This window comes from Camelina sativa, chromosome 12 (assembly GCF_030686135.1).
Source record: "Camelina sativa cultivar CO46 ecotype springtype chromosome 12, ASM3068613v1".
Taxonomy (NCBI): Eukaryota; Viridiplantae; Streptophyta; class Magnoliopsida; order Brassicales; family Brassicaceae; genus Camelina; species Camelina sativa.
Genome location: NC_141891.1, coordinates 1,847,061 through 1,872,786, shown reverse-complemented (window position 1 = coordinate 1,872,786; position 25,726 = coordinate 1,847,061). Strand labels below are relative to the sequence as shown.

Genomic DNA, 25,726 nt, shown 5'->3' with positions numbered 1-25,726 from the left:
CAGATAGCAAGAAAGGCTTACGGATTCCATGAACGAGTTTTTATATATTTCACCTGATAGTTTTTTTTTTTCCTTATATCACTTACACGAGCTCATATATATCATGATTCCATATTGAGGCGGATATTGCGACCGATGTTAGGTTCTAGGATATATTTAGTCTTTCCGGAGAGGAATTTAATAAGATCATGCTAATCTTTGGTTTGCTAGACATATATTAATATATTAGTGGCGTTAAGCAGGTACCATAGAGAAGATTAATACTTTATATGTTCCTACGTATGCGATTCGCCATATTAATCTGATTAACTTTTTCTTGATGTATGCCTTTGAGCACCTTTTTATTTAAATCTTTGAAGAATTATTGCACTAGAGAAACCATTATACTTATATGGTCTTGTTGGTTTGGGGGTTGGGGTGTCTAGATGATTAATTTAAATCCATGAAAGGTTGTATTAGGAGATTTTTTTTCATTAATTAAACCTTACGAACAAATAATTATACGTAATAGTGAGTTCTAAAACTAATTGGTGTAATCTACAATAGCCATGTGATTCAACAACGTACGAAATATATAATTATTCCACTAGTTGCTTCATATGTATTCGTCATTTATTCTTCAAACACCCATTCATTGTGAAGTAGAACACTACGAGTGTCTAGAATTGACAATATATAGGGCCAGTACTATAATCGTAACTTATATTTTGCCCTCATTTGCTTTCCTGTCATTGTCACTATTTAATTCACTCTAATTAATTCACCTTCATATCTATCTATAAAGATTAATTCACTTTACAGTAACAATATAAAATAGGTGATGCTATATGAAGAAGATATAGTTCTGAATATTTAAATCGTGTAGACTTCACTGGACCTTATAAAAAATAGTAATAGTTTATCCAAATATTATAACACAAGAATTTCTCGAGTTTATCCAATGGGAGAAGCAACCGGCAACATCGGCATAAACATGGAAAAAAAAACGTATCGAGAACCAAAAAAACTTACGTGTTTATATTACCCACAAATACTAAAAACTATAATAAAGATTCAGCACCGTACAATTTAAATAGTAAATTAACACATCCATTATACATAACAACAAACAGCACACAATTGTTTATCCGATTTGCAAAACCGTCTCATAAGTATTACATATAGATCATCAGAACAATAAAACAAAACACACGTTACATTTATAGAATCAATATGGAACAAAACAAAAAGAAAAACTCGCGTTCTTGATTTAATCAAGATCTAAGATCTTGGTGGATTTTGATAGAATTGCGTACCTGGTGGCATGAACACACTAGTCGTCATATTACTTGAATAGTATCCACCAGAATTAGGATCTACAAACATTGCCGATGAAACTCCTCCGCTACCGTCGGCCACAATGGGAGGATTAAACGGGTTTCCTCCTCCTGCGGATGAGCTTTGATGATCACTTCCCCCACTACCCGCACTCATGTAGCTGCTTTCAGGGCCTTGGTCATACAAAATTCCTTTGAAGAGGTGACCTCCGATATTGACTGTCGTTTGATAAGCGTATTGACCATCCCCATCGTCTACGCCACTCATTTTAACACACCGAAAAAGCGCATCTGAGCTCACCTCCCCTGGAAAACTTGCTTCCCCCATTTCTAACCCTAAAAACATATATACACATTAGATTTCACATACTTAACAAAAAAAAAAAGCATATAAACACAAGTTTATTGCGTTTGTGTTTTCATGTTATATTATGTGTTTAATTTAAAAACCGAACACAACTTTGTAATGTTTTTATCAAACTTGTTTTAGAAGGAAAAAACTAGCTAACAGAAAACGAAATTACAACTCAGAATTAATTTTGATTGAAAACAAATATATAATGTGTATTTTTAAAAGGTAAACAAAATTTGTGGAAGTAGTAAAAGATAAAATTTAACAATTTGTGTTTCTTTTAACAAAAACATATGATTTGAATCTGAGAAGTTGTTCGAATCTCAAATTGTTATTATAAAAGACAATAAATCTAAAACAATAACCTGCTGAGTCGGATGGTAAGCGAGAGGAGGAAGATGTTCCCGGTAGAGTAGTATCCCTATGGCGTTTAGGGATACTCGAACCGCCGCCTGTACCGCCACTACCGCTTCCGCCACCACCTCCAGATGTGGACATATGAAGCTGCTGTTGTCTCTCACGGCGTCTGGCAACGGGTATCCAAGTGCTCCTCACGTGTGTAGAACAATCGAATCCGCGGCTCTTACAGCAAGTCCTGCAACGCATGTGAGTGCAGTCTTTCTTTGCTTGGTTCCCACAGTCCCGACAGCTTATGGTGATAGATCTTGATGAGGTGGCTAAATCAGAGACGTCGATCTGATGACCTGGATAAAGATCTAAGCTTTGTTGTTGTTGTTGTTGTGGATGATGATGCATGAGCATCTGCTCTGGTGGAATCTGCCATATCTGTTGGCTCGAGCTTGGGTTGATATTATTTGTGTTTGCGTTTGGTCTATACCAAACCCAGTTTGTCTTCTGTTGTTGTTGATTCTCTTCTTCTTCTTCTCCGTTGTTATTGTTGTTGTTACCTCCTAATGAGAATATCCCAGCCATTTCCTAAGACCTAACACTTCAAACCCTAATCTTGATCCAACAATATCCATAATTCAGAAACCCTAATTACCATGAAATCCTTATCCTTTTTTTTTCTCTCCTTCTTCTCACTAAAATTTAGCCTTTCTATCACTCGTGGGTGTCTTTGCTCTTCGAATCCAAACTCAAATGCTTGCCAAGATCTCACTCTCCCGCTCTTAGAACAACAAAGTGTGTTTCTTGGTAATGAGTAGTTGAAGTGAGAGAAAGTAAGAAGAAGAAGAAGAAGAAGAAACAAAAGAAAGGGAAGAAAGAAGAATTTAAGCTGTCTTTGCTTAATTATGAATCTTTATTGTTTCTCTATAAATTTCTGCAACGCCGCCATGGACGGTTTTAGCCTTCTCTCTCCTCTGCTCTGCTCATCCCTAGAATTTAAGTCTCTCTGATTTGGTTTTTGCAGATTCTATTCTATGAAAAACTAAAGTGAAAAGCTTTTCTTTCCCCTTCTCACTTCGGCTTTGTCTGAACAAAATGCTTCTAGTTCTGTCCGTATGAAAGTAAAAAAGGATTAAACAAAGACTCTCTCTCTCTCCTATCTCTTCTTTCTCTCTCTCTATCGACTCAGAGTTCACACCCACGGGGGATGATCCACTGGTTCTAGCTTTCTTGTTCCCATCCCATGGTCCAGAGTTTTCCACGTGGCCAATGTGTTAATCGTATTTTCATCTTAAAACGTTACACTTAAGTATTTTCTTAACACAATTTTAATTTTGTTGTAGTTATCAAAAAAAAAGTTAGCCCATGTGTCCGTACATACTACTAATCAACCGTATTAATTAAGGTTAATTTGAAATCAGACGCTTTTTTGTATATAAGATGATATCTCTACTGCTTAAATATTTGCTTTTGTTTCGTATCTCAAAGATTTTTAATTGCCCACCTAGATGCCTTAGGGTTCTCTCTTTGTTCGCGTTTTAAATAGCTTTGATATCGGAATTTTTTTTCTTCATATTTTACTAAACTCTAATGCTATACGTATTAATACATTTACACCTAATCAAGTTATACCAAAAGATTTCATTATTAGTATTCTTTTAACAGATTTTGAACAAAATTCAGTTCTTGTTTATGTCAAAATATCATTCGACTTAGTTAACAATGCGAAATAACGTCTCTTGGGGCATTCAACTTGGAATGGTTGTTCACTAGTGCTCACATTAAAGAATAACAAGTTCCTAGCTAGTTCTTGCATTACGTGTAAGGAAAACAGAATAGGTACATAAAATGTAGTATAGCCATATTTAGATTGTTCTGAGGTAACTTAACTAATCTTGTGATCAAATCATCACAACTTTTTTCTTTCTTAATAAAATATTCCCCATCAGATGTAATGGCGTTGGCGAAAACGCCAAATTAAACATGGTATATAATCTACAATGAAAATAGTATAAATTTAAACAACCGTTATTTTGAGTAGACTAGCGATTTTAACAATTACAACAAAACATTCTAAAGCAAAGAAATTATAAATGGCCAAAAAATAAACTAACATACGTACATGAACCAAAAAAATTACATGCATAATGAACTATCTCTTCTATGATTATACTGCCAACTTTGTTTTGTTCAGCATTCGGTTAAATATATTGTTACTCTTTAAAAAAATCATTAATTCCATGTTACTGCTCCAATAACTACAAATTGATTTCGATTCAGGAAACGAATAGAAGATATTCTTAATTTTCCCAGTAACCTGAAAATCGATGATTGGTGAATTAATTATTAAAGATAGACTAAATAGTCAATAGTGTATAAAATCATTTACCATGGAATAGTTTATGGAAACAGAGAGATTCGGGGCAGTGAAAAAGAGGCTCTCTTTTTATTGATTGTAACAAATGATCATATTAATATACGTTATCGAGTGATTTGAGTAACTAAAGAAGTATTTAGTACTATAAAAAAAAAGCGAGTAAAGATGAAAAAAAAAAGCATGTTACTCTTTGGAGTCTATGTGGCTATACAAGGGAACACTGCGCCACCTACGTGTACTTTTTTGTATTCCTTTATTTTTTTCTTTATTTTGCCGACGTATTCCTTTCTTTTCACTGTGAATATTGTAAAGATTAAAGACGAAGCGAAAATATATTGTAATCCTTCCTTTTCACTGTGAAATTATATATATATAAAGATTACTCTGTTTCATCATTTTGACACTTTTTTTTTGTTACAAAAAGAATGTCATTTTATGTTTCCAATGCAAATTTTAAGCTTAAATCTATTTTTTATCCTTATTATTTGAGCTTATTAATTAGAAAGAGAAATAACTTTAATGTATTTATAAAAGGTAAAACAGAAATTTAAACAATTTTCTTAATTTGTGTGCATTATGTCAAAATGACACTCTTTATGAAATAGAAAGAGTAAAGATGAAGCGAAAATATTGTAAATCTGGTATCGTAGTTTAGTTTTGGGCGTTTTTGGGAGAGAATCTTACCGAAAACGGAGGAAAAAAAAACTAATTTATCCTACTTTAGTTGCAATAGAAAAATTAAAGGTTGAGCTTTTGAAGGCTCAAAATTCTTTATTTAACAAAAAACAATGTAACAAAATTTGGAATAAGAGAGATTTTGATTTGCATTCTCTATAGTATATTTGTACGTAGGATTGGCGTTATATATGTATAACAAGGGAAATACTTTTTCTCTTAATTACAACTCGCATCAAATATCTCAATGATGGTTTTGATTTGATATATTGTAGCATGGTAGGATCATTATGAAATTATGATCATGCGATATCGCATGTTTTCTTCTTTTTTTTTTTTGTGATATCATTGTATTTTTGTAGTTATACTGTCTCTTTTTCTATATTTTACTACACCGAAGCTAATGGATATGCTGTTTATGTCCCAATATAACAATATGTATGGATACAGTTTAGTAATATTTAACGTCTTATAAACTCGAACTCCAAGTTATTCATATGATTATTTGGATACATTACATATAATAAATTTGAAGTACCCTTGTATCTAATATTCGTAATATTCGTTATCTGAGATAAAGATACTTTGTTTGAGATTTTAAAACTGTAATATACATCAACTAGGATTCTACAACTAAAGATGTTGTCGCAGACCAATCCATAAAGCAAGAATAAGTCTATAATTTTAAGATCCAAATAAAAAACAAAAAAGAAACCACAATGTCAGTTTTAAATTGGCTCAAATATTAAATTAGTGCTGTCACTTCCGAATCGAATCAGAAACAATCATGTACAATACATCGTTCTTTTTTCTATTGGTATTTTTAGATAATTAATAATGGACTCGTCCGCTTGATCACAAGACCGTACCAACTACTAACTACCAAATTTGAACTCTTAAAATCAAGAAAACGTTAAATCGGCTTAGCATCAGGATCAGACGGATCCAGATTAGTGTCCAGTCCGAAGGTTTTGGAAAGAAAAAGGTATTTAAAATTGTGAAATCTAATTATTATTATTATAGAATTTATGGGGGGGGGGGGGGGGGGGGGGAGAAGAAAGAAAAGGGAAAACGAAGGGGAATGGGAATGATAAGTGGGAGAGGCCCGAGAAGAAGACGTTTTGTGTCGTTCGCTGTCTGTCCCTTAAACATGTCGAGAGGTCTCCTCTCGAGCCCTGTGTGTGTTGTTTGCTTCTCTTTTGCGTTGACTCTCGCTATCTCTCTCTTTGTTTTTTTGTTTTTGTTTTTTTTTTTTTGTTTATGTTACACTGCATTAATAAACAATTATTGTCGCTTGTGGGGTGAATTGATGTAAGAAGCCAAATAAAAGCTGAGATTAATTGTCGTTGGCCGTGGCTGATGAGATCAACCAAAAAGTTGAAAATTAGAAAGCTGCATGCTCAAATTTGTCTTTCTCTTTAACTATATATCATCAAACTACGAAACTAGAAACAAACCAAAGGAAAGCCACGAAAATCTGAACTATATAGTCAACTTAAAATACATTTAAAGAAGTAATACAATTTATGTGAACAGTGGAAAACAAAAGATGATATGCCGGGACAAAGCAATTAATTTGTTTGTAAGTGTTTTCTCTAGAAGGTCTTTAAATTATGGGATGGTTGCTTCATGAAAGGAGTATATTGGAGCAAATGAGAACAACTTGAAACGAGACAATAATAATGAGAGAAAAATGAAACTATATTATATATAATGTAATGGCTGTCATTTTCTCAGCCTTTAAATGTGGCTTTTGGTTGATAATAACATCGCATATTTTTGAGTCTTTTAGCGAAAAGTCTAATCTATATCATCTATTGGATATCTCCATCAACCATATAGTTATTATATATTTATATATATAAAAAGAATAATATTTATGCACCACGTCTAAAAGTAATATCCCATTCACTATCTCCATTTTGAAAAATTATACCTTCTTTTATGTTTATTTATTTATTTAGTAATTCCCCGATTGATTGTTACCGTTTGATGTTAGATGGATACGTAAAAGATTTACATATATACACTCGTCTTTACATACTTAAGATAATTTCTATTTTCTAAATGCATTACACTTTTCTTATCAAATCTCATACTTGATTGTTTCATTTGCGTTTAAGTTATGTTAAAAATGAAATAGAAAACTATTTTTCGGAAAACTACTAAACTGATGTAACTGTGTTTTAAAATATAAACGTAAGCACAAACCGAAAGTTCAATCAAACCCTCTATGAGCATGGAAATAAAGTTAAAATTAAAGACTTTGGTTCACTCAGTAACCTAAATAGGGCAATAGATGTTGAATTTTTGACTATGGTCCATCCATGCGTTGTTAGTGATTGGTCGGTCGGTCCATATCTTATTGTAATGATGTGAATTGTATTTATTTCACTCTCACATACTCATTATCCCTTTTTATCCAATTGGGATGCATATTATTTTCCCCTAACAAACTACAAATAATTGACTACAGAAGATTCCACTGCACCTTTAGTCTTTACCTCCTCTCATTGCTCATTTAATGACTGTTTTCGTCTTAATGGAGTTTTTAATGAAATTAAGAAATATATACATACTGATAACACTTAGGCTTCTGTATGTGTCCCCACTCTATAACAACTAAAATTTATTTCATACTACCTTTTTTTGTAACAGAGCAGGACCACTTCTTTTAGTCCTTATCAAGTCTAGTTAACTTTGAAATAGAACTGGCTCATACAATCTGAACTTATGATTCTTTATATAGAACTATTTCCAGAGGTTTGCGTTAGATCCTAACTTTTATCCTGACAGACACATACAATACCAATATATGGTATGCACATGTTACTTTAGCCAATTCAAAATACCAAGAGTCTTAAAGTTTAAACTAAACTTGTTGCATCTCCCTCTTCCTGGCATCAACGAGTAATGCAAGCCGTGCACATTTCCTTTTATTTTCTTCCAGTTCCTTTTCTAAGTTACTAACCTGTTTCATTATCCGTTTATTTTCAATGTTAGAACCGATATGTAATAAACAGATGTTTGATTCGTTTTGTACCGCGGAATCAAACTTACCGTATGCTCCAGTTCAGTTTCTTTCCTTGCATATTCCTCGCAACTGTTCCAAGAAAGCACACATCAAAATTGATTAGGATTCCAAGCGAGATATGAGACTGAAATGAGTATATATTTTTTTTTTCTTAATGTTGCGTGTATTGTACCTCATGAAGAGTTGTAAGTTCTCTTCGCTTATCTCGTCCGCTGACTTGCCAACAAGGTTGATTTCAACGTCCTAGGAAGATGGTTTCCACTTTAGTTTATTAAACTTGTGAACAAAACTTAAATCACTGAATGCATTTACTTACGGTAGCTGTAGGTTGAGGGTTGAGCTGCACAGGTTGGAAGTTACTTCTTAAACCTGTGTACTTTCTCAAATGCGGCGCTGCAACGGCAAATGTATGGCTTGATGTCCCATTACTAAGATTGATTTCACGTATAATTGGACCACCTTGACTAATTCTATCAGAAGGCAAAGGCAGAGGATTGGATGTATTAACAGTAGGCGGTTGATCACGTGTTCTCGGACCACCTTGACTGATTTTATCATTAGGCAAAGGCAATGGATTGAATGCATTGGCAGTAGGCGGTTGATCAGGTATTGCCACCCTTTTCGACTTATCTGCAAGCGTTTTATAAGTTTTGTATCCGAAAATGTGGCAGTGAGCATACCTGTTTTTCTCCATAACAAGCAGTAGAATATTAGTCAACCAAAGATATTGCGATTCGGAATCAAAATATCATATTTGACAAAATATTGAGAAAATGATTGAATTAGGTTTTGGAGAGGAAGAAGAGACCAGTAACTATGGACAATCTTTTTCAACCTCGCCTCCAGCCGCAGAAATAGAGAAGACCTCTCAAAATCTTGCTTATCGTGGGCTGGTTCTATGAAATTTGCTTCAAGAACTCCTGAGGAACAGATTTTGGTTTATGAGTCTCTCCCCCCAGGTCTTTACCTCCAACAAAACATAGTTAATAAAATCACAAAGGAGAATGAATCATTATACCCACAACACCATTGCCGATTCTTTCCCCTATGGGAATGACCATCCAGAAAGGCTGTAATAGTACAAGAGAAATCTCAACTTAATCAAGCCATATGCAAAGCAAAACGCTTAAGTAACAAATATGCTAGCAAACCAATCTTTTGATGTTCTATTAAGCATTGCGTTCTTGTAATGCTATATGAAAGGCGTACCCGAATGAGACGGTTTTTGTGATAGACATTGAAACCGCAAACTGCAAGCTTAGGCGCCTCCTTTATAAATCCAACTTTGATTTCAGTGGGAGCCTGTCACATGAACGCTTAGTGAGGTTTTTTTCTTTCTCACAACCAACACAAACATTAGATGCAACGGCAACATAACAAAACAATTAGCCAAAGCTCCACATAACAAAACTAGAAAAAGTCCATTTTATTTTACTTGATCATTTGTAGCGGTATGGGGCTTGTACTTTATAATCTCAGATACTCTTAATTCATCAGCAATGTTGAACTGCTCTACAGGGGTTCGCCGAAGTATAATTTTGAAATTGTTGAACTTTTTGAGATATAACGTTGAAGCGTAAGCCTAAGGATAAGAACAAACAAAGTGAATCAAACATCCTTGTGACAAAAATTAATAGAAAAGGAAGAAGATATCAAGGAGATTTACCCTCAGAGAGTAACGCAAGTGGTATGAAATATGAGATCTCTGTTCTAATACTTTATGGTGCAACCGTTTTCCGTCATGGACACCTTCTTCTCGGAGCCGGATGTCCTATACCAATATCAAAGCATAAGACCAGACCTAAGACACCTCTGGCAAGATATCTCATAGTATATCATTTACAGAATGTTTGAATTACCTCATCATCATCGTCAAAACTCAGCTCATAGATACCTTCATCATTAAGCCACAAGTTGTATATAATCACTTTTGTTCCATGTGTTCCAATATCCTCAAACTGGTAGGCGGAAGATGGAAATAAACGAATTAATTAAACATAGCGCATTCAAGAGGATTCATAATCTTCATACTGAATTAAAGGGAACAAAAGCACATTAGGACACAAATCAAGGAACAACAGTGATGCAATGAGAAATTCATAAGCTGACTCTTGAAAGTAACAACCTGCTGCCAAAGTTCAGCCTCTGTTGAAAACGGAGACCATTTGAGTAGAATTTCAAGGTTGGCAACCCAATCTTCTGGAGATCCATAGATAATTGGTTCTGGTCGCTCCTTGGATATATCAGTATCAATCTGCATTGCACATCTGATCTATTACTTGAGAACAAATAATTGTTGCACATCCTAGAGTTTCCAAGAATCATTTATTTCAGGCATGAAAAAAAGTCTAAAATGCTGAAGATTTTACCATAGGAACAATGACATCATCCTGACCAGTTTTTCTGAGGAACGTGTAAGACAGAAGACCAACGCTCTGAGTAGATTTGCTAAAACAGAATAGATAAAAAGGTTAAAAGACGAGCATAAACCAAATTCAGAGTATACGATGTACCAGATTTATCAATACCCTCCACGAGTTGAGCGACTAAAAACAATAGCATCAGCTCCAAGTCTCATGGTACTTGTCTTGAAACCGTTTCCATCTAAACACGAAAGGTGAAACTCTGGTTAGAGACCCCAGTTGAAGACCAAGACACTAATACCACCCAACTAGAAACAAGCTCAACATCTTATTAACTAAGTAAAACAATTACACTGTCCAATCGTCGTATTAGACTTCTTTGACGAGTAGCCTAAGCTCATGCATTTTCTGAGCCCATCGGGATCCATCCCAGCGCCATCATCTTCAAGTTAAAAAAACAAAAGAAAGATCATGTCATTGGCAACATCCAAAGCCACGGTTACTCAAAAAGCTATAAAAAAAATCATACAAAGGCAATGTACCTTGGAAAACTAAAGCTGGGGAATTATCTTTTGCAATATCAATCTTATCGATCTTAACAAACGTAGCACCATTTTGTATCTGAGGAATAAGCAATTAGATATAACCAAACACGGTAGAATGCTTAAGAAAAAAACTCACTCGCAATGAGCAAAAATGGAAAGAATCATCAAAAATAAACTTAAGAAAGCATTTCACTCCTCACACATACATACCTCGTCAACAGCATTGTCAAGTAGCTCAGCGATAGCTGCAATACATTACAAATCGACAAAGATGATAATCACAAAATTGTTCATTCTACACCTTCAAAGAGTAACGAAATCACAAATCTATCTGAATTAATAGCTGCAACAGAGTCAATTTCATAGTTTTACCTCCAAAAGCCCATTTGTGTGAAGTAGCATTCGAGTGAAGAAACTTTGGATGAACTCGAGCATGCTCAAGCATACCTGTAAAATCACATCAAACACCACAACAAATCATAATCGTGACGCATGCGTGTCTGTGTGTGAGGAAGCGAGAGAGAGAGAGTGAGAGAGAGAGATGACCTGGAGCAGTCGGAGTAACACCGGTAGGTATCACAAAGTTTTCTCCAGCTTTCCAGAAGCTCCGGCACTCTAGGGTTTCACGAGGAGCCACCGTGGCATGAGCAATCGTACTTGGAGCTTTCCGATTCTCCATTAGCGACGCCATACTTCGAGAAGCCCCTCTTCCTCCTACTCCGTCGTCACTGTCACTGTCACTGTCGAGCTGAATAACATCAGCGACTGCACTTTTCGACTTCCGTAGCATCATTCACCGACGACTATGAAAATGGAATCGGCAAAACGAATTTCGAATTCAGTGAGAAACAACAACGCGCGTTGCCTTTTCCGATTAAACTACTGAAACGTGTTTTTAAGCTTCGAGAAGAAGAAAAAGCAAACGTCTTTTATCAGTCATCACCGTCGTTGCTTTGCTTTTTTTGGTAAGAAAGAGTCTGATTGGGCCACAAAGCCCAATTATGTTACATGCTAATGTTACAAGGCTAATAATGTTACAAGGCTAATAATGTTACAAGCCCATATCCTAAAACTAATCTGAAGGATTGATTACCACTTAACTACTAAACTCTCTGTAACGTTTTTACTAAATTTGTTGCTGCAGCATCTCCTTCTTCTTAGCATCCACAAGCAAAGCAAGTTGTGCACATATACTTTTAGTTTCTTCCAGTTCCTTTTCTAAGCTCTTTACCTGTTTCAGCAAGCAAATAATACAGCTGTTAGAGTCCATGTAATATACAAAATTACTAATGTTTTTGTACTGCAGAATCAAACTTACCGTCTGTTCTATTTCATTCTCTTTCTTTTTATATTCCTCGCACCTGTTTTGAAGAATAATATATGATCTGAGATACCCATAATGACATAATATTACTGTTTTTCTCTTGTTAAGTAGTGTATATGAATATATATACCTCATGAAGAGTTGTAAGTTCTCTTCCCTTATCTCACCCGCTGACTTGCCAACGAGGTTATTTCCAGTATTCTGCCAAGATTATTTTCACTTTAGAAACAAACTTGTGAATCCAATTGAATCATAAACTTAAAATTCACTCACCGTAGCTGCAGGTTGAGGGTTGAGCTGCACGGGTTGAAAGTTACTTCTTAAACCTGTGGAATTTCTCAAATGTGGCGCTGGAACAGCAACTGTACGGGTTGATGTGGCGTTACTAACACTGATTTCACGTATTATCGGACCACCTTGACTAAATTTACCAGAAGGCAAAGGCGAAGGATTTGATGTGTTGACAGTAGGCAGTTGATCAGGTATCACTACCCTTTTCGACTTATCTGCAGGGATTTGAGCAGTTTGGTATCCGAAAACGTGGCAGTGGGTTTGCCTGTTTTTTACACCATAACAAACAGTAGAAAAGTCAAACAAAGGTATTGCAATTTGGAACCAAAATCATATTAAGTGATGACTGGGAAAAGATTTTGGAGAGGAAGAAGAGACCAGTAATCAGAGATAATCTTTTTTAATCTCGCCTCCAGCCGCAGAAACAGAGAAGACCTCTCAAAATCTTGCTTATCGTGGGCTGGTTCTATGAAGTTTGCTTCTAGAACTCCTGTGGAAACAAATTTTGGTTGATGAGTCTCTCTCTTTGGTTTTACCCCAAACAAAACATATTCAAAGAAAATATATGGAGAATGAACCACTATACCCACAACACCATTGCCTCTTGTTGACCCTTCAAGAAGGACCTTCCAGAAAGGTTGTAACGGTGCAAAGAGAGATCTCAAATTAATCAAGCCGGAAACGTAAGTGAAAATATGCTAACAAACTTACTACAGCTACTTCTCGAGATTAAGTACATGGAAATAACTGCAAAAATCAAAACGTACCCGGATGAGACGGTTTTTGTGATAGACATTAAAACCATTAATTGGAAGCTTCGGCGCCTCCTTGATGAATCCAATTTTAATTTCAGAGGCAGCCTGCAATAGGAAAGCTTAGTGGTTTAGGTTTCACAGTCTAAAAATTATAATATAGATTTATGTTTGCAAATGAAAATACAACAGGAGCTCCATGTATATAAAAACCAGCGAGTAAAAAGAAAGAAAAAAAAGAGTAAATCTTACATATTCTGTTGCAGCTGCTTGGGGTTTGTACATTACAGTCTCAGGATATCTGAAATCATCAGCAATGTTGAATTGCTGCACAGGGATTCCCCGAAGAACAATTTTGAAGTTTTTGAACTTTTTGAGATATAACATGGAAATGTAAGCCTAAGAATAAAGAAACCAAGTCAGCCTTTCAACAACCTTGCAACAGTAAAAATAAAAAAAATAGAAAGAAGATGTTTCAGGAGAATTACCCTTAGAGAATGTCGATACCGGTATGAAATATGAGATCTTAGTTCTATTGTTTTAGCGTGCAACCGTTTCCCGTCCTGTGCATTTTCATCTCGGAGCTGTATGTCCTATGATATCATTAAAGAAAATAAATAATATCAATACTTTTAAAACCCAACTTCTGCAAAAGACCTAACCCTGTAAAGAAGTATTAATTACCTCATCATCGTCATCAAAACTCAGCTCATAGATTCCTTCATCATTAAGCCACAAGTTGTATACAATTACTTTTGTACCATGAGTTCCAATATCCTCGAACTGGTAGTTGGACAATGGAAATATATGAATTAATAAACAATCCAAATTATAGTTAAACAATGAAACCAGAGTCTTTAGAAGGAAAGAACCTGCTGCAAAAGTTCGTCCACAGTTGAAAACGGGGACCATTTGAGAAGAATGTTAAGGTTGGTGGACCAATCTCCGGGGGATCCATAAACAACTGGTTGGGGCTGACCATTGGATATATCGAAATCAATCTGCGTTGCAGATATGATAACATCAATTGAGATCACATAAAAGTAGCAGACTAAACAGTGTAAGTGTATATTCATTTCAGGCATGGAAACAAAAGACTAGATATGCTGAGAATATTACCATAGGAACAATCACATCATCCTGACCAGTTCTCCTAAGGAATGTGTAAGACAAAAGACCGATGCTCTGAGTAGATTTGCTGAAACGAAGAAGATAAAAAAAGATAGTTAAGTTAAAAACAATAGTATACGCCAAATCCATAGTGTATATGAACCAGATAATATCAATACCCTCCACGAGTAGAGCGACTAAAAACAATAGCATCAGCTCCAAGTCTCATGGTACTTGTCTTGAAACCATTTCCATCTACACACAAAAGTGAAACTACAGTTAGATACCTGACTCTTGCACCTAACCAAAAACAAGATCAATGTCCCATCACCAAAAATAAAACAATTACACTGTCCAATCGTCGTATTAGACTTCTTTGAAGAGTAGCCTAAACTCATGCATTTTCTTATCCCATTAGGATCCATCCCACCACCATCATCTTCAAAAGAAGGATCATGTCATTAACAACATCCAAATCCACGGTTACCTCAAAAGCATCACAAAATCATACATAGTGTACCTTGGAAAACTAAAGCTGGAGTATTATCTTTAACAATATTGATCTTATCAATCTTGACAAAGGTGGCACCGTTTTGTGTCTGAAGAAAAAGCAAACAAACATAAACCAAACAATATACGAATTCATTGGCAATGATCAAAAAAACAAAAGGAAGAATCTAAGATTAAGCATACCTCGTCAACCGCATTGTCAAGTAGCTCTGCTATTGCTGCAATACATTATAAAGAAAAGATCATCACAAAACTGTTCATTCTAATCTAATTGATAGCTGCAACAGAGTCAATTCATAAGATTTACCTCCAAAAGCCCACTTATGTGAAGTAGCATTCGAATGAAGAAACTTTGGATGAACTCTTGCATGCTCCAACATACCTATCAAATTTTTTCATCTGATCAAGAAAAACCATAATTGTGGAAGCTTTGATTGATAAGAGTGTTAGAGAACTAACCTGAAGCAGTTGGAGTAACACCGGTAGGGATCACATAGTTTTCGCCGGCTTTCCAGAAACTCCGGCATTCTAGGGTTTCTCGAGGAGCCGCCGTCGCAGCATCACCAATCGGAACTTGCTGATTCTCAATTAGTGATGCCAAGCTCTGAACCATTCCTCTACCTCCTCCTTCTCCTCCGTTATCCTCGTCGCTGTCACTGTCGAGATTTACGATCTCGGCGACTGCGTTTTTCGCCATCACCGACGGCGAGAAGAAACGAACTCGAACGAAACAGCGTGTTGTTTTCCTATTTTCTAATTGAGACAACGCGTTGTTTGCAAGATCACTAGGGCTTTTGCTTTGTTTAACTTTGCTTTTTGCGGCAGTTTAACTAATAAGAAAACAGTTTAACTGATAAGAAAACAGCAAGGCGTGTCCTTATATATAACCCTCGATATCATTATTGCCTTGGTCTTACGGTGCCAGATCACTAGACCTAATTGGGCCACAAAGCCCAAATATGCTATAAGCCTATATAACCCAATATTATAATTATGTAATTTTAAATATTATTTTCTAAAATAAATGTCGTCCCATATAGCATTTTCTTTGATCACGACCAATGCGAAGTCTATATCTATAACTCATTGTTGAAACTGATCCGAGGCATTTTTGGAGTAAAAATCCAACACAAACTCTAATTAAAATTTAATACAAGTTTATATAAAAAACACCAAAAATCCAAAAAAAAAAAAAAACAAACCAAATAATCAATCTAAATAGAAAGAAAAAAAAAACTCTAAACAAAACCAACTTCAGACCCTATTGTCGGATGTCAATTCTTCCACCGGGAAAAAATGTCTGTTATGTAACATAATTGAGTCAGCGGCCACAGGTTCATTATCTTGATTTCTATGCCATGTGTATAACGCATGAGTTCTATTCAAAATATCCAAAACCGCATGACCAAAACTAGCTTCTCTATACGCTGAATAACTTGGTGGCGGATCAGTAAAACTACAAAAAAAAAAAAAAAATCAAAACAAGTCTTAGTTTCATATCACCATAAAACAACAAAAATATTAAACATAATAATATGGGTTGTTACCTATTTGCAATTCCTTCAATGTTTCCTCCATCTCCTATAGTGATGTAAATCGGGGCAGAAGGATCTTTCACAGGAGAGCTCAAGGCATTGGTGATGTTATATTTGATATTGGAGATACGGTGGGATCTCTCATAAGAATGGACGTGACCGGATATAACCAAATCAACTTTGTTGTTAACAAACCACGGCTCAAACATTACTCTCATGCTTTCACCTTCCATGTAATGGTAGTTGTTGCTGTTATACCACGGCGCGTGAACCATGACAATCAACCACGGAGTCTCTTCTCTGTTCACCTTCTTCAACTCTTGCTCGAGCCACACGTATTGAGGTGTGTATTTTCCTAAAGATACGAATAACAATATGTTATACAAAAAATAATAATAATAATAATAATAACATTCAAAAATCCTAATGATGTTGCGTGTTAATTACCGTAGGCAGAGTAAGAAGAGAAGACGATGATGTGAGCAGAGGCACGTCTAATAGAGAACCAAAGAGGAGAAATACTCTTCGAAGCTTTGTAGGAGTTATGGTAACGGTGAATAAAGGGCTTGAAGGCATGAGGCTCTCCCTAATTTAGATTCAAAAAAGTTCTTAAAACTGAAACTAGTTATTAAAAAAAAAAAAAAGCTATATTTGAGAGAATTATGATATAAACTCACTATGTTTGGGACAAAATCAACTTCGTGGTTGCCGGCAGCATAGATGAAGGGTTGGTAAGCAGCACAAGGCTCTACAAATCTTCCCCAAGAATCCCACTTTCGTTGGTCATGGTTCGGGTGGTTGTCTGCGTAAGATAAATCTCCAGGAAAAAGAACGGCTTGTCCTTTAGGGTTTGACATGTAATGATACAATGTCTCGTTAGAAGCATAAGTTTGTCCAAGATCACCTGTACGGACACACACAATGTATATATTAGATACATCGATTTGGAAGTAGTAATGAAATCTAGCTTTTGTAAAAGAAAAATAAGTACCAATAATGCCGAATGTGTATGGAACGTCTGGTCCAACCTTTGGAGGAGTAGTAAAGTTGAATTGTCTAACGGTTTCATTACTACCAACTTCATAGATGTACTTGGTATCGTACTGCCGTGTAATACAAGAAAGAGATTTTATCAAAGTCTTTAAAACAGAACAAAAAAAAAGTAATGTTGTTATTTGGTTGACAAGCTAAGTTATACAAATTAAATTAGCACAAACCTCGAGTCCTTTAATGGTGGCGTGATGAAGAAAGCCAGAAGTATAGTCATAGAATCGGTAAGACGATGTGGAGGCATGAGTTCTCTTCTTTTCTGGCTTCACGTCGCCATCAACGGTCTTCCAGTAAGTAACGACGTTAGAATTAGCTAGATTTAACGGTGTTACCCACGAGATGATGATGCCACGTCCATTGTAATCTCCTTGAACGATATGGACCTAGAGCCAAGGGTTCGAATTGTCAATACAATAAACATAGATGATGACGACGTACATGGTTCAAAAGAAACGTAATTTCAAACTGTTAGACACAACTAAGAAATATAAACCTGTTCAGGCGCATTGTGACCAGCCGGAGATGGAAAAGTTGAGAGAGGCATCTCGTTTGATGGTTGAGCTTGTCGAACAAATTTGCTCGTTATACCACCGTGGATCACGGTGGTAATGTTTAGGAACACAAAAGCAAGTATAACTATGTTCATCCTCATACTTGATCGCTGCTGCAAGAGTCTTGCTTGAGTTTGTTTGTTTCTCATTAAGGATGTATGGTATCGTATTCGTATATATACAACTTAATCAAGGTTTTTTTTCTTTTTTTCAAAAGAAGAGATAAAGTTGAATTTTAAAGAATATTGTTTCTTTTGGGAGTAATAATAGATAGGAAAAGATTCAAATTCTAATTCTAATAGGAAAAGATTGAAGTGATTTTTTATAAACATTGCTTAGATATGATATTAGAATCTCCATAACATTATTGGATATTAGTAGATTCAAATACCAATAATCAAATATGATATTAGAATCTCCAAAACATTATTGGATAAATATCAAATCATATTGCGTATATCATATTTTATTTATATTATAAAAAAAAATTCTGTAATTGTGTAAAAAATTCTGTAATTTATAATATAAAACAAAATTTCTGTAAAAATTCTTTTTTTGACAACATTCTGTAAAAATTCTGTAATTGCATAAATCATATTTGCTTAATAGTATTAAAATAAAAATTCCACAATTTTTTATGCTAAAGAAAACTTGAACTAAATTAGGAAAGTGAAACGACAAAGACGTTTGAAAGAAAAAAAGGTTCACAATAGGATCTCCTTTCTCCTAAACCTGAACCTTCTTTTGTTGATTACAAAGACAAATCAAACCAAACCTTAAACCTGACTTCATTCAGACCTAATGGTCCCGGTCTCCATAACCGGTTAAAATGGTCGGTGGTGACCGGTGGCCAGAATGTTTTTTGACAAGACCCGGAATTGCCCGAGACCCATCAGAACTCTACAGACTCTCTTCTCTCTTACCTAACTCAACCTACTCTAAACCCGGAATTGTTTAAACACACACACACACGCACACATTTTAACACAGCTTACATTTGTTTTCTTCTCCTCTCTCTCTGTATTGTTTGGTTATACATTTTGTAGTCAAATGGCTCGCTCAATGGTTGTCTTTAAGGTCTCCAAGTGGTTACAGATGTCTCTGGGGCACAAACTGCTTCAACCGTCAACCGTTTCAGCACATTCGGACAAGGGTCCTTCCCGAAATTGCTGTTGGAGATCGTCACTGCGCATCTCGCTTTCCCTACACACTTCTGCATTATAACAAAACACACCTTGGTTATATAAAATAAAAAAGTCTGATTGCAATGTTATCTATGTAAAAAGTTCAGTCTTTTACCCTCTCTAAGATAGCGTATGAGGTAGTGGCATGACACTCTCCTTGTTGGTAACTCCCGCAGGTTCCTAAAGGAGTCCCAAAGCTTGCAAATTTAATAGATGCAATAGCTTGACCTGGACTACATTTCAAATGAACCTTAGGTCTATGAAATGTCTGTCCTTTTCCATAGCTTTCGATTTGCCAGTTCTTGATATTAGGGTGATATTCAGAAACTTCAGCACAAACTCCGGATACTGATCTTTTGACCAAAGAGATGGTTGATGGGTTTCCACCAAGCTCCTCGAATATAACCAACAGATTTTGGCTCGGCTTTAACCATGATCTCGGAACATGGTACCATCTTTGTGTAGGTTGACCACAGCCGGTTTGGCATTTGTTTGGTTTATATGTTCCGGTGTAGCTACAATGACCACAGTCACCAGTCGCAAATGCTGTCCAGTATCTCCCAATGCTCTCACCGTTCACCCAAATCTGACCTTTTCCCATTCCTTCCATGTCCAAAGCAAGCGGCTCGTTTCCTTCAGGTGCATCAAAATAAGTCTGTGATACAAAACAACAACAATTCCGTTAGTTCAGTCAGATTCCAATTTCCGATAACAGCGTGTCAAGTTGCGATTCATTCAATCTAACCTTGTGCCATGTCAAAGGTTGAGGCTTCTGTACAGTTAAGGACGCATCCATCCACCCAAAAGAGGGAGTGTTGGTTGGAAATGCAAGATTCATAGCTTCACCTTTCAGCCCCACCTGATAATAACAAGTTAAACAACTCAACGTTGTAAAAATGGAAACCAAGAGATAGAATTTTTATGGAAACAAGACGGATAAGATAAGTTACCTGGTATGTCCATTTTTGCCATGACAAATCCCTTTTCCCTTGACTCAACCCGTGCAATGCCACTGGACCCAAGATTCCAGTGTTCCATGACTCAAAGTGTCCACCCACATTCTTCATAAACGGAAAAAACAATAATAACAAAAGCATCAGGAAAAGAGAAAAATGAAAAACAACTTAGAAAGCTGGCGAGAAAAAAAGAATATTAACTGGTAATCCAACAGCAACACTCAGCAAAGCAATTTTGTTAGTTCCAGAATGCAGATTGATCTTTCCCTGATAAGTGAATCTCCTGTTTTGCCTTGTTCCGAAGGCAGAACCTGCAATTCATATATATAAGTTTGCATATCAGAAACTCTCTATGGGAAGTTAATGGGCCAAACTATTGGAAGAACCATACCCGAAAGCTGTCCATTGACAAATATATGCACGGCGTGGCCTGTAGATTGAATAATGAGAGTTGGTAGCTCTCCTCCATGCAAGAATGATTCAGTTTCTTTGATATCAACACTGCATACAAATTCAAGATGTTTATTAGAGAATCACATTGAAGCTATGGAAAGTTACGTCTAATGAGATAGCATGTGGTTTTCTTTACCTGGTCATGTACCAAAGATAATCGCTTGTGTCCCGTGTGACATTTATCTGTTCCAAGAGTCCATGAGTAGTGAATGTAGAGCTGTCATCTAGAGAAGACAGATCTTCCAAATAACTCTGCCACTGGAAATTCTTTGTGTTTGTCGGCAACATTTCCATCTGTGATGTTTGAACTCCAACCTGCAATCAAAGAAGAGAAATGCACAAGTTTCAGAAAAATCATAAACAGGAACCACAATCCCCAGTCTCAGAACAATCATATACACTTACCTTTGCAGTATTGAAGACTGCATTTCTACAGTCAGGAAGAATACTGATTGACCAAGGAGGTAAGTTATAATGAACGTTGTTGAACAATACTCTTGCTGCGGACTCTGTATCATAGTTTGCAAGGAAAGCTGAACAATCTCCTGATTCTGAAGAGTATACATGAGCCTGTGAAAATAAAGTAAGAAAAGAGGGACATACTTTAGTAAAAGCTACAGAACATTTCTACAACTTAACCAAAACGAACCTATCATGATAAATGCATTTATTACCTGTTGCTTGTTTCCTAATGATGTTTCAACAGGATCAGCTGAAACCAGAGCTTTTTCACACATCTTGATAGCTCTGTGGAGCTCCTTTAGATGACCATATTTAGGTTGTCTGATTAAACCTATTTAGCATTAAACAACCACTCAATTAGTACATAAGGAAGGCCTTATATTCCATTAATGTGTAGGCACTTTTGTTTGTTTCCTGCCCTTACCATATTCATCAATCGGAGCATCATAATCATAGCTGGTGGTGACAAAGGGACCTCCGGCTGTTCTTCCGAAGTTAGTTCCTCCATGATACTGTTCCCAAGAAATGACAATGAATCTTCCATTTTAAGATGCTCGATGTTGATGATAACCAAATCTTATAGTGTTAGGTGCTAGATGATAAACCAAGTTGCTTAAGTATACATACCATGTAGTAGTTAACAAAGGATCCTCCTTTTTGTATGAAACGTGCAACGGCAAACGCCAGATCCTGAACTGGTCTACGGTGCATTGGCCCACCGAACTCAGTGAACCTGATAATGCATTTCCAGTTTACAGGGTTAAAAAGTTACATATTGGCAGATGATAAAACCATGTACACATATAAAGTGAAATCAAATGAGAATCTGTACCAGCCACTCCATGCCTCCGTCCATATCAAAGGCTTGTATGGCTTGTTCGGAGCAAATGAATCACAGTAGAAACCGTTGCATGTGTTTATCTGTTACCAAAACCAATAAGTTTGAGTCCATTGTTCAAAGTCAAAGAAATTCACCAGCTCCAGACCAATTAACTAACTAACACTTACTAACTTATTAGAAAGCTTATGCAATCAAGAAACTCACCACAGGGTCAGGGGCATCGTCTTCTTTGCACATAACCCACGGGACACCAGTCTCAGTTGCTATAGCCATTTTAGCAGCCCAAGTCATGTAGTTGTGACCTTCAGCGCCCAATAACTGTCCTTGTCTTCCATACTCGTTTTCAATCTACAGTAAAATAAAAAGACGCCTTTCTATTAATATTAACTTACATAGATCACTAATAAACATAACTCAGCATGATCACTAATCAGAGTATTAGCCTGTTCAGTTAAAAGTTTTTACCTGAGAAAGGATAATGGGACCACCCTGAGACTCAAACAAGTTCTCACTCTTCATCAGCTCAACAATTCTCTCTGTAAATCCTTGCATAGCTCTCTGCAAACATTATCTCAACAACATTAATATCTAAAAATAAGTCTTATCTACAGAGCTTCTAATCAAGTAAATGCTTTGAGATGGTAAAAATTGGATAATGGAAACTCAAAACAAACCTTGAAAGGCTCATTATCAGTTCTGAAACTGATTCCTGGAACATACTTGAGCCAAACAGGGAATCCTCTGGTCATTTGCCAAGTAAAAAACAAAAACTTTAGTGAACAGAAACAGTAACTGTAAACATACACACACATATGTAACCAAATCTAGAGGCAAGAAAGGAACTTTATAGTAATTTTACCCAAAATTCCACTCGGCGCAAACATAAGGTCCGATTCGAAGATGAGCATATAAACCAGCTTTGTGTATCGTCTTCACAAATCTCACCAAATCATTCCTCCCTTCAAAATCGTACTGAGAAGAAGAAAGGAACCATCAATATTCAAAGAAAAGAGTAACATAATTGAATGAAGAAAAGTAAGAAAAAAGTTTGTACTTTTCCAGGAGAAGGCTCATGGAGGTTCCAGAAAACGTAAGTCTCAATCACATCAACACCTCCATCTTTCGCCTTCTGAATCAAACCTTCCCACATCTATAAAACAACACCAGAATAAAACTGTTAACAATTGAAAAAACTAATTGATAAAAAAAACAGAACAAAGAAAGAAACAAAGTTAGGGTTTTTTTTTGTGATAAACCCTCAAAGTAAAGGGCTTTAAGTTGAAACTTACATCAGGAGTGCTGCGAGGGTAATGTATGGAGCCAGAGAAGAGGATTCGTCTCTGCCCATTAATTAAAAGTGCTTTACGGTCATAAGTAACTCCGCATTGCACAAATCCAACGCCTAGAATCAAAAACCCTAAGCATAGCCATAGAATCATTCGAGAAGCTGAATCTCCACTCCCCATTCCCCACATTTACCCTTCTTCACAGACAACAACAAGAAGAAAAAGGAGGAGTTCAACAAGGAAGCTTCTTCTTCTGGATATGTGTTGTCGCTCTCTGTGTGAAAAAAAGAAAGGGTTTTTAATAAGGAGAGACAGAGGAGGAAGAAGAAGACGAAGGAGAAAGAGAGGAAGAAGAAGGGGTTTTTATTGCACTTCACAAGTGTCTACTCGCATCATCACTGCGTGGCCGTGAGCTACCGACGCTTTCCCACCAATTTTTACACATTTATTTTATTTATTTTTTTCTGTTTTAGTATTAGTATCATATTACGATGTTATAACGGAAATAAATTAATAAAAACAAAAATAACGGGAAGATATAAAGAAAAGAAGAAAAAAAAGTGAGTTGATTAATGATATTTTTAGGAGGAGAAAAAGGCAAAAGAGAAGCACGTTGATTGAGTTGAAAAGCAGCTAATCACGCTATATTTTTCTTCAGTTTCTTCTTTTTTTCTTGATTGATTTTATTATATCTAGTGCGTCATTACTCACTACCTTAATGTAAAGATGGTATGTTATTGTTTTGGGTTTGATATATAAGAAGATTCAATTAGTAGTAGAGATGTTGAAATTTTGATTTGGTTATTTAAAGTTAAGTGTGATATGAAGAAAATTAAAGACAGAGTACGTGTGAAAGTACATTGATTTATTATTAGTGAAGTGGAGGAGTCTTTTGGGATAGTCGTCGGAAATGGATTCACATCGTACATGTGTCTTCCACTTCCAATCTCCAAATCACAGTATACCTGTCATTTTGATATGTACACAGGCTTTTTTACCATACTATTCTATTCACCAAATTCGCATTATTCCAAACTTTTATTTTTGTTGTTTTCTTTGGCCTAGCTAATATGAGACTACTTCTATCAAAATATTTATGATGGAAGAAAAAAAAAATGTATAAATGAACAACCATAATAAGTTTACAACGAAACTATAAAAAAACATAATTAAAACCCCCCACCGAAGATCTCCAACTGGTTAATTAAGCAGCGTTTGGTGCGTTATGAACCTTCTAGATTTGCTTGTGTGCTGTATATTTTTACAATATGTTTTGTAAGTTTCTTTGAAGACTGGTTAGGTTCTTGGATCTGATGAAAGTTCAAATTCATCAGCCCAACTAGAGATTTAATTAAGAGTATGCTTCCTTAATCAAGGGATTAGCCGGAAGACAGTAACAAAAGAAAAAGAAAAGATAAATTAATCCTTACAATATACTACATGTGAATGCACTATTTTGTTCAGAGAGTTGAAAATTCCAGTTTTACCCTAAATAATGATACGCTAGTATTCACCCACCGACACCGACAGTAGTCTGCGTTGATGGGTTTGACTCGTGACTTCACATTTTGACTAGGGGTCTTTATGGAACTTACGAATTTAACTGTGAACAGTTGGAATTGTCGCAGGAAGAAAAAAGAAAAAGAGAAGTGTGTTCTTTAGAACAACTCTCCCGGTACGTACGGTCCGACATTCAACTTTCACTTAAGCTATCTTCTTGTTTTTTTTAATTATATTCCCAAAATTTATTATTTTAGTTTTCGAGTTCTGGTCAGATTTTGCAATCAGATGCGGATTCGATGATATCAATCAGCTTTTCTAATTGTCGGAAACTTCCAATTTTGTTGTTGAAACATCGTGTTTTCTCTAATTCGTTTGTTCAACAACCAATATGTTTCTTCTATTTGTTTCATATATATGATTTTTGAGAATATCATATAGACATACTTTGGATATATTTTTGTAATGCATTCAAAAGGGTTTTAACATATTGTAGTGATAGTTATAGTAGATTTGTAGTGTAATTTATTCAAATTTAATCATGTTCAAACGACATACCAATATATAAACTTTCCCTCGAAATTAAGAAAATATCATCCTTGATATTATTTATACGATGGGACAATAACCAATCTAACTAAGAGAATTTTAATTAATAGTTTGTATACGAATCTATTAGTGGACCTAATTATAAGTGGTCAAAACAAAGTCTCATTATAAAGCTAGTTTAACTAATTAATCTATCTAAGTTAGTTGTTGAAAATAAAGCTGATTGTCAAGATCTCCAGGTCTTGGTGTCCACATGTGATGTTTAAAGTCTATAAGAAAAGGGAGAGGTTAAACCCTAATAAGGCTTCGACGACGTGAAGTGCGGAGAGAAAACGGAAAAGAAGAGCATATACAAATAAAAA

At 35.7% G+C, this 25,726-nt stretch overlaps 5 protein-coding genes across 5 annotated transcripts; all 5 read right to left on the bottom strand.

The window, feature by feature from the left end:
* Positions 1–1,067: 1,067 nt before the first annotated feature.
* On the bottom strand, positions 1,068–3,216 carry LOC104729555 (protein SHI RELATED SEQUENCE 2-like). Its single transcript, XM_010448508.3, has 2 exons — positions 2,034–3,216; positions 1,068–1,652 (listed from the first exon to the last, which is right to left on the bottom strand). The coding sequence occupies exons 1-2, from the start codon at positions 2,599–2,601 to the stop codon at positions 1,261–1,263; spliced, it is 960 nt and encodes a 319-aa protein (XP_010446810.2). The 5' UTR covers positions 2,602–3,216; the 3' UTR covers positions 1,068–1,260.
* A 4,524-nt stretch (positions 3,217–7,740) lies between these two features.
* LOC104729553 (protein MICRORCHIDIA 2-like) lies at positions 7,741–12,018 on the bottom strand. Its single transcript, XM_010448506.3, has 18 exons — positions 11,557–12,018; positions 11,383–11,457; positions 11,221–11,255; positions 11,008–11,086; positions 10,818–10,907; positions 10,631–10,706; positions 10,472–10,550; positions 10,228–10,356; positions 9,962–10,060; positions 9,769–9,873; positions 9,538–9,684; positions 9,312–9,404; positions 9,121–9,172; positions 8,911–9,022; positions 8,419–8,782; positions 8,275–8,345; positions 8,129–8,171; positions 7,741–8,039 (listed from the first exon to the last, which is right to left on the bottom strand). Exons 1-18 carry the CDS (start codon positions 11,801–11,803, stop codon positions 7,941–7,943), a joined length of 1,995 nt encoding a protein of 664 aa, XP_010446808.1. The 5' UTR covers positions 11,804–12,018; the 3' UTR covers positions 7,741–7,940.
* On the bottom strand, positions 11,938–15,852 carry LOC104729554 (protein MICRORCHIDIA 1). Its single transcript, XM_010448507.2, has 18 exons — positions 15,457–15,852; positions 15,305–15,379; positions 15,181–15,215; positions 15,008–15,086; positions 14,837–14,926; positions 14,667–14,742; positions 14,497–14,575; positions 14,250–14,378; positions 14,062–14,160; positions 13,866–13,970; positions 13,630–13,776; positions 13,393–13,485; positions 13,212–13,251; positions 13,004–13,115; positions 12,608–12,890; positions 12,465–12,535; positions 12,329–12,371; positions 11,938–12,241 (listed from the first exon to the last, which is right to left on the bottom strand). The coding sequence occupies exons 1-18, from the start codon at positions 15,692–15,694 to the stop codon at positions 12,137–12,139; spliced, it is 1,899 nt and encodes a 632-aa protein (XP_010446809.2). The 5' UTR covers positions 15,695–15,852; the 3' UTR covers positions 11,938–12,136.
* A 253-nt stretch (positions 15,853–16,105) lies between these two features.
* LOC104729551 (purple acid phosphatase 25-like) lies at positions 16,106–18,277 on the bottom strand. Its single transcript, XM_010448504.2, has 7 exons — positions 18,076–18,277; positions 17,750–17,965; positions 17,524–17,635; positions 17,210–17,436; positions 16,980–17,118; positions 16,545–16,887; positions 16,106–16,453 (listed from the first exon to the last, which is right to left on the bottom strand). Exons 1-7 carry the CDS (start codon positions 18,232–18,234, stop codon positions 16,252–16,254), a joined length of 1,398 nt encoding a protein of 465 aa, XP_010446806.2. The 5' UTR covers positions 18,235–18,277; the 3' UTR covers positions 16,106–16,251.
* An 875-nt stretch (positions 18,278–19,152) lies between these two features.
* LOC104729552 (beta-galactosidase 3) lies at positions 19,153–24,266 on the bottom strand. The gene is made up of 18 exons (XM_010448505.3): positions 23,319–24,266; positions 23,084–23,179; positions 22,889–23,001; positions 22,704–22,770; positions 22,495–22,587; positions 22,234–22,377; positions 22,021–22,109; positions 21,816–21,921; positions 21,613–21,700; positions 21,401–21,519; positions 21,132–21,296; positions 20,863–21,041; positions 20,665–20,774; positions 20,475–20,584; positions 20,268–20,378; positions 20,063–20,176; positions 19,433–19,972; positions 19,153–19,346 (listed from the first exon to the last, which is right to left on the bottom strand). The coding sequence occupies exons 1-18, from the start codon at positions 23,502–23,504 to the stop codon at positions 19,206–19,208; spliced, it is 2,571 nt and encodes an 856-aa protein (XP_010446807.1). The 5' UTR covers positions 23,505–24,266; the 3' UTR covers positions 19,153–19,205.
* Between the last annotated feature and the right edge of the window lie 1,460 nt (positions 24,267–25,726).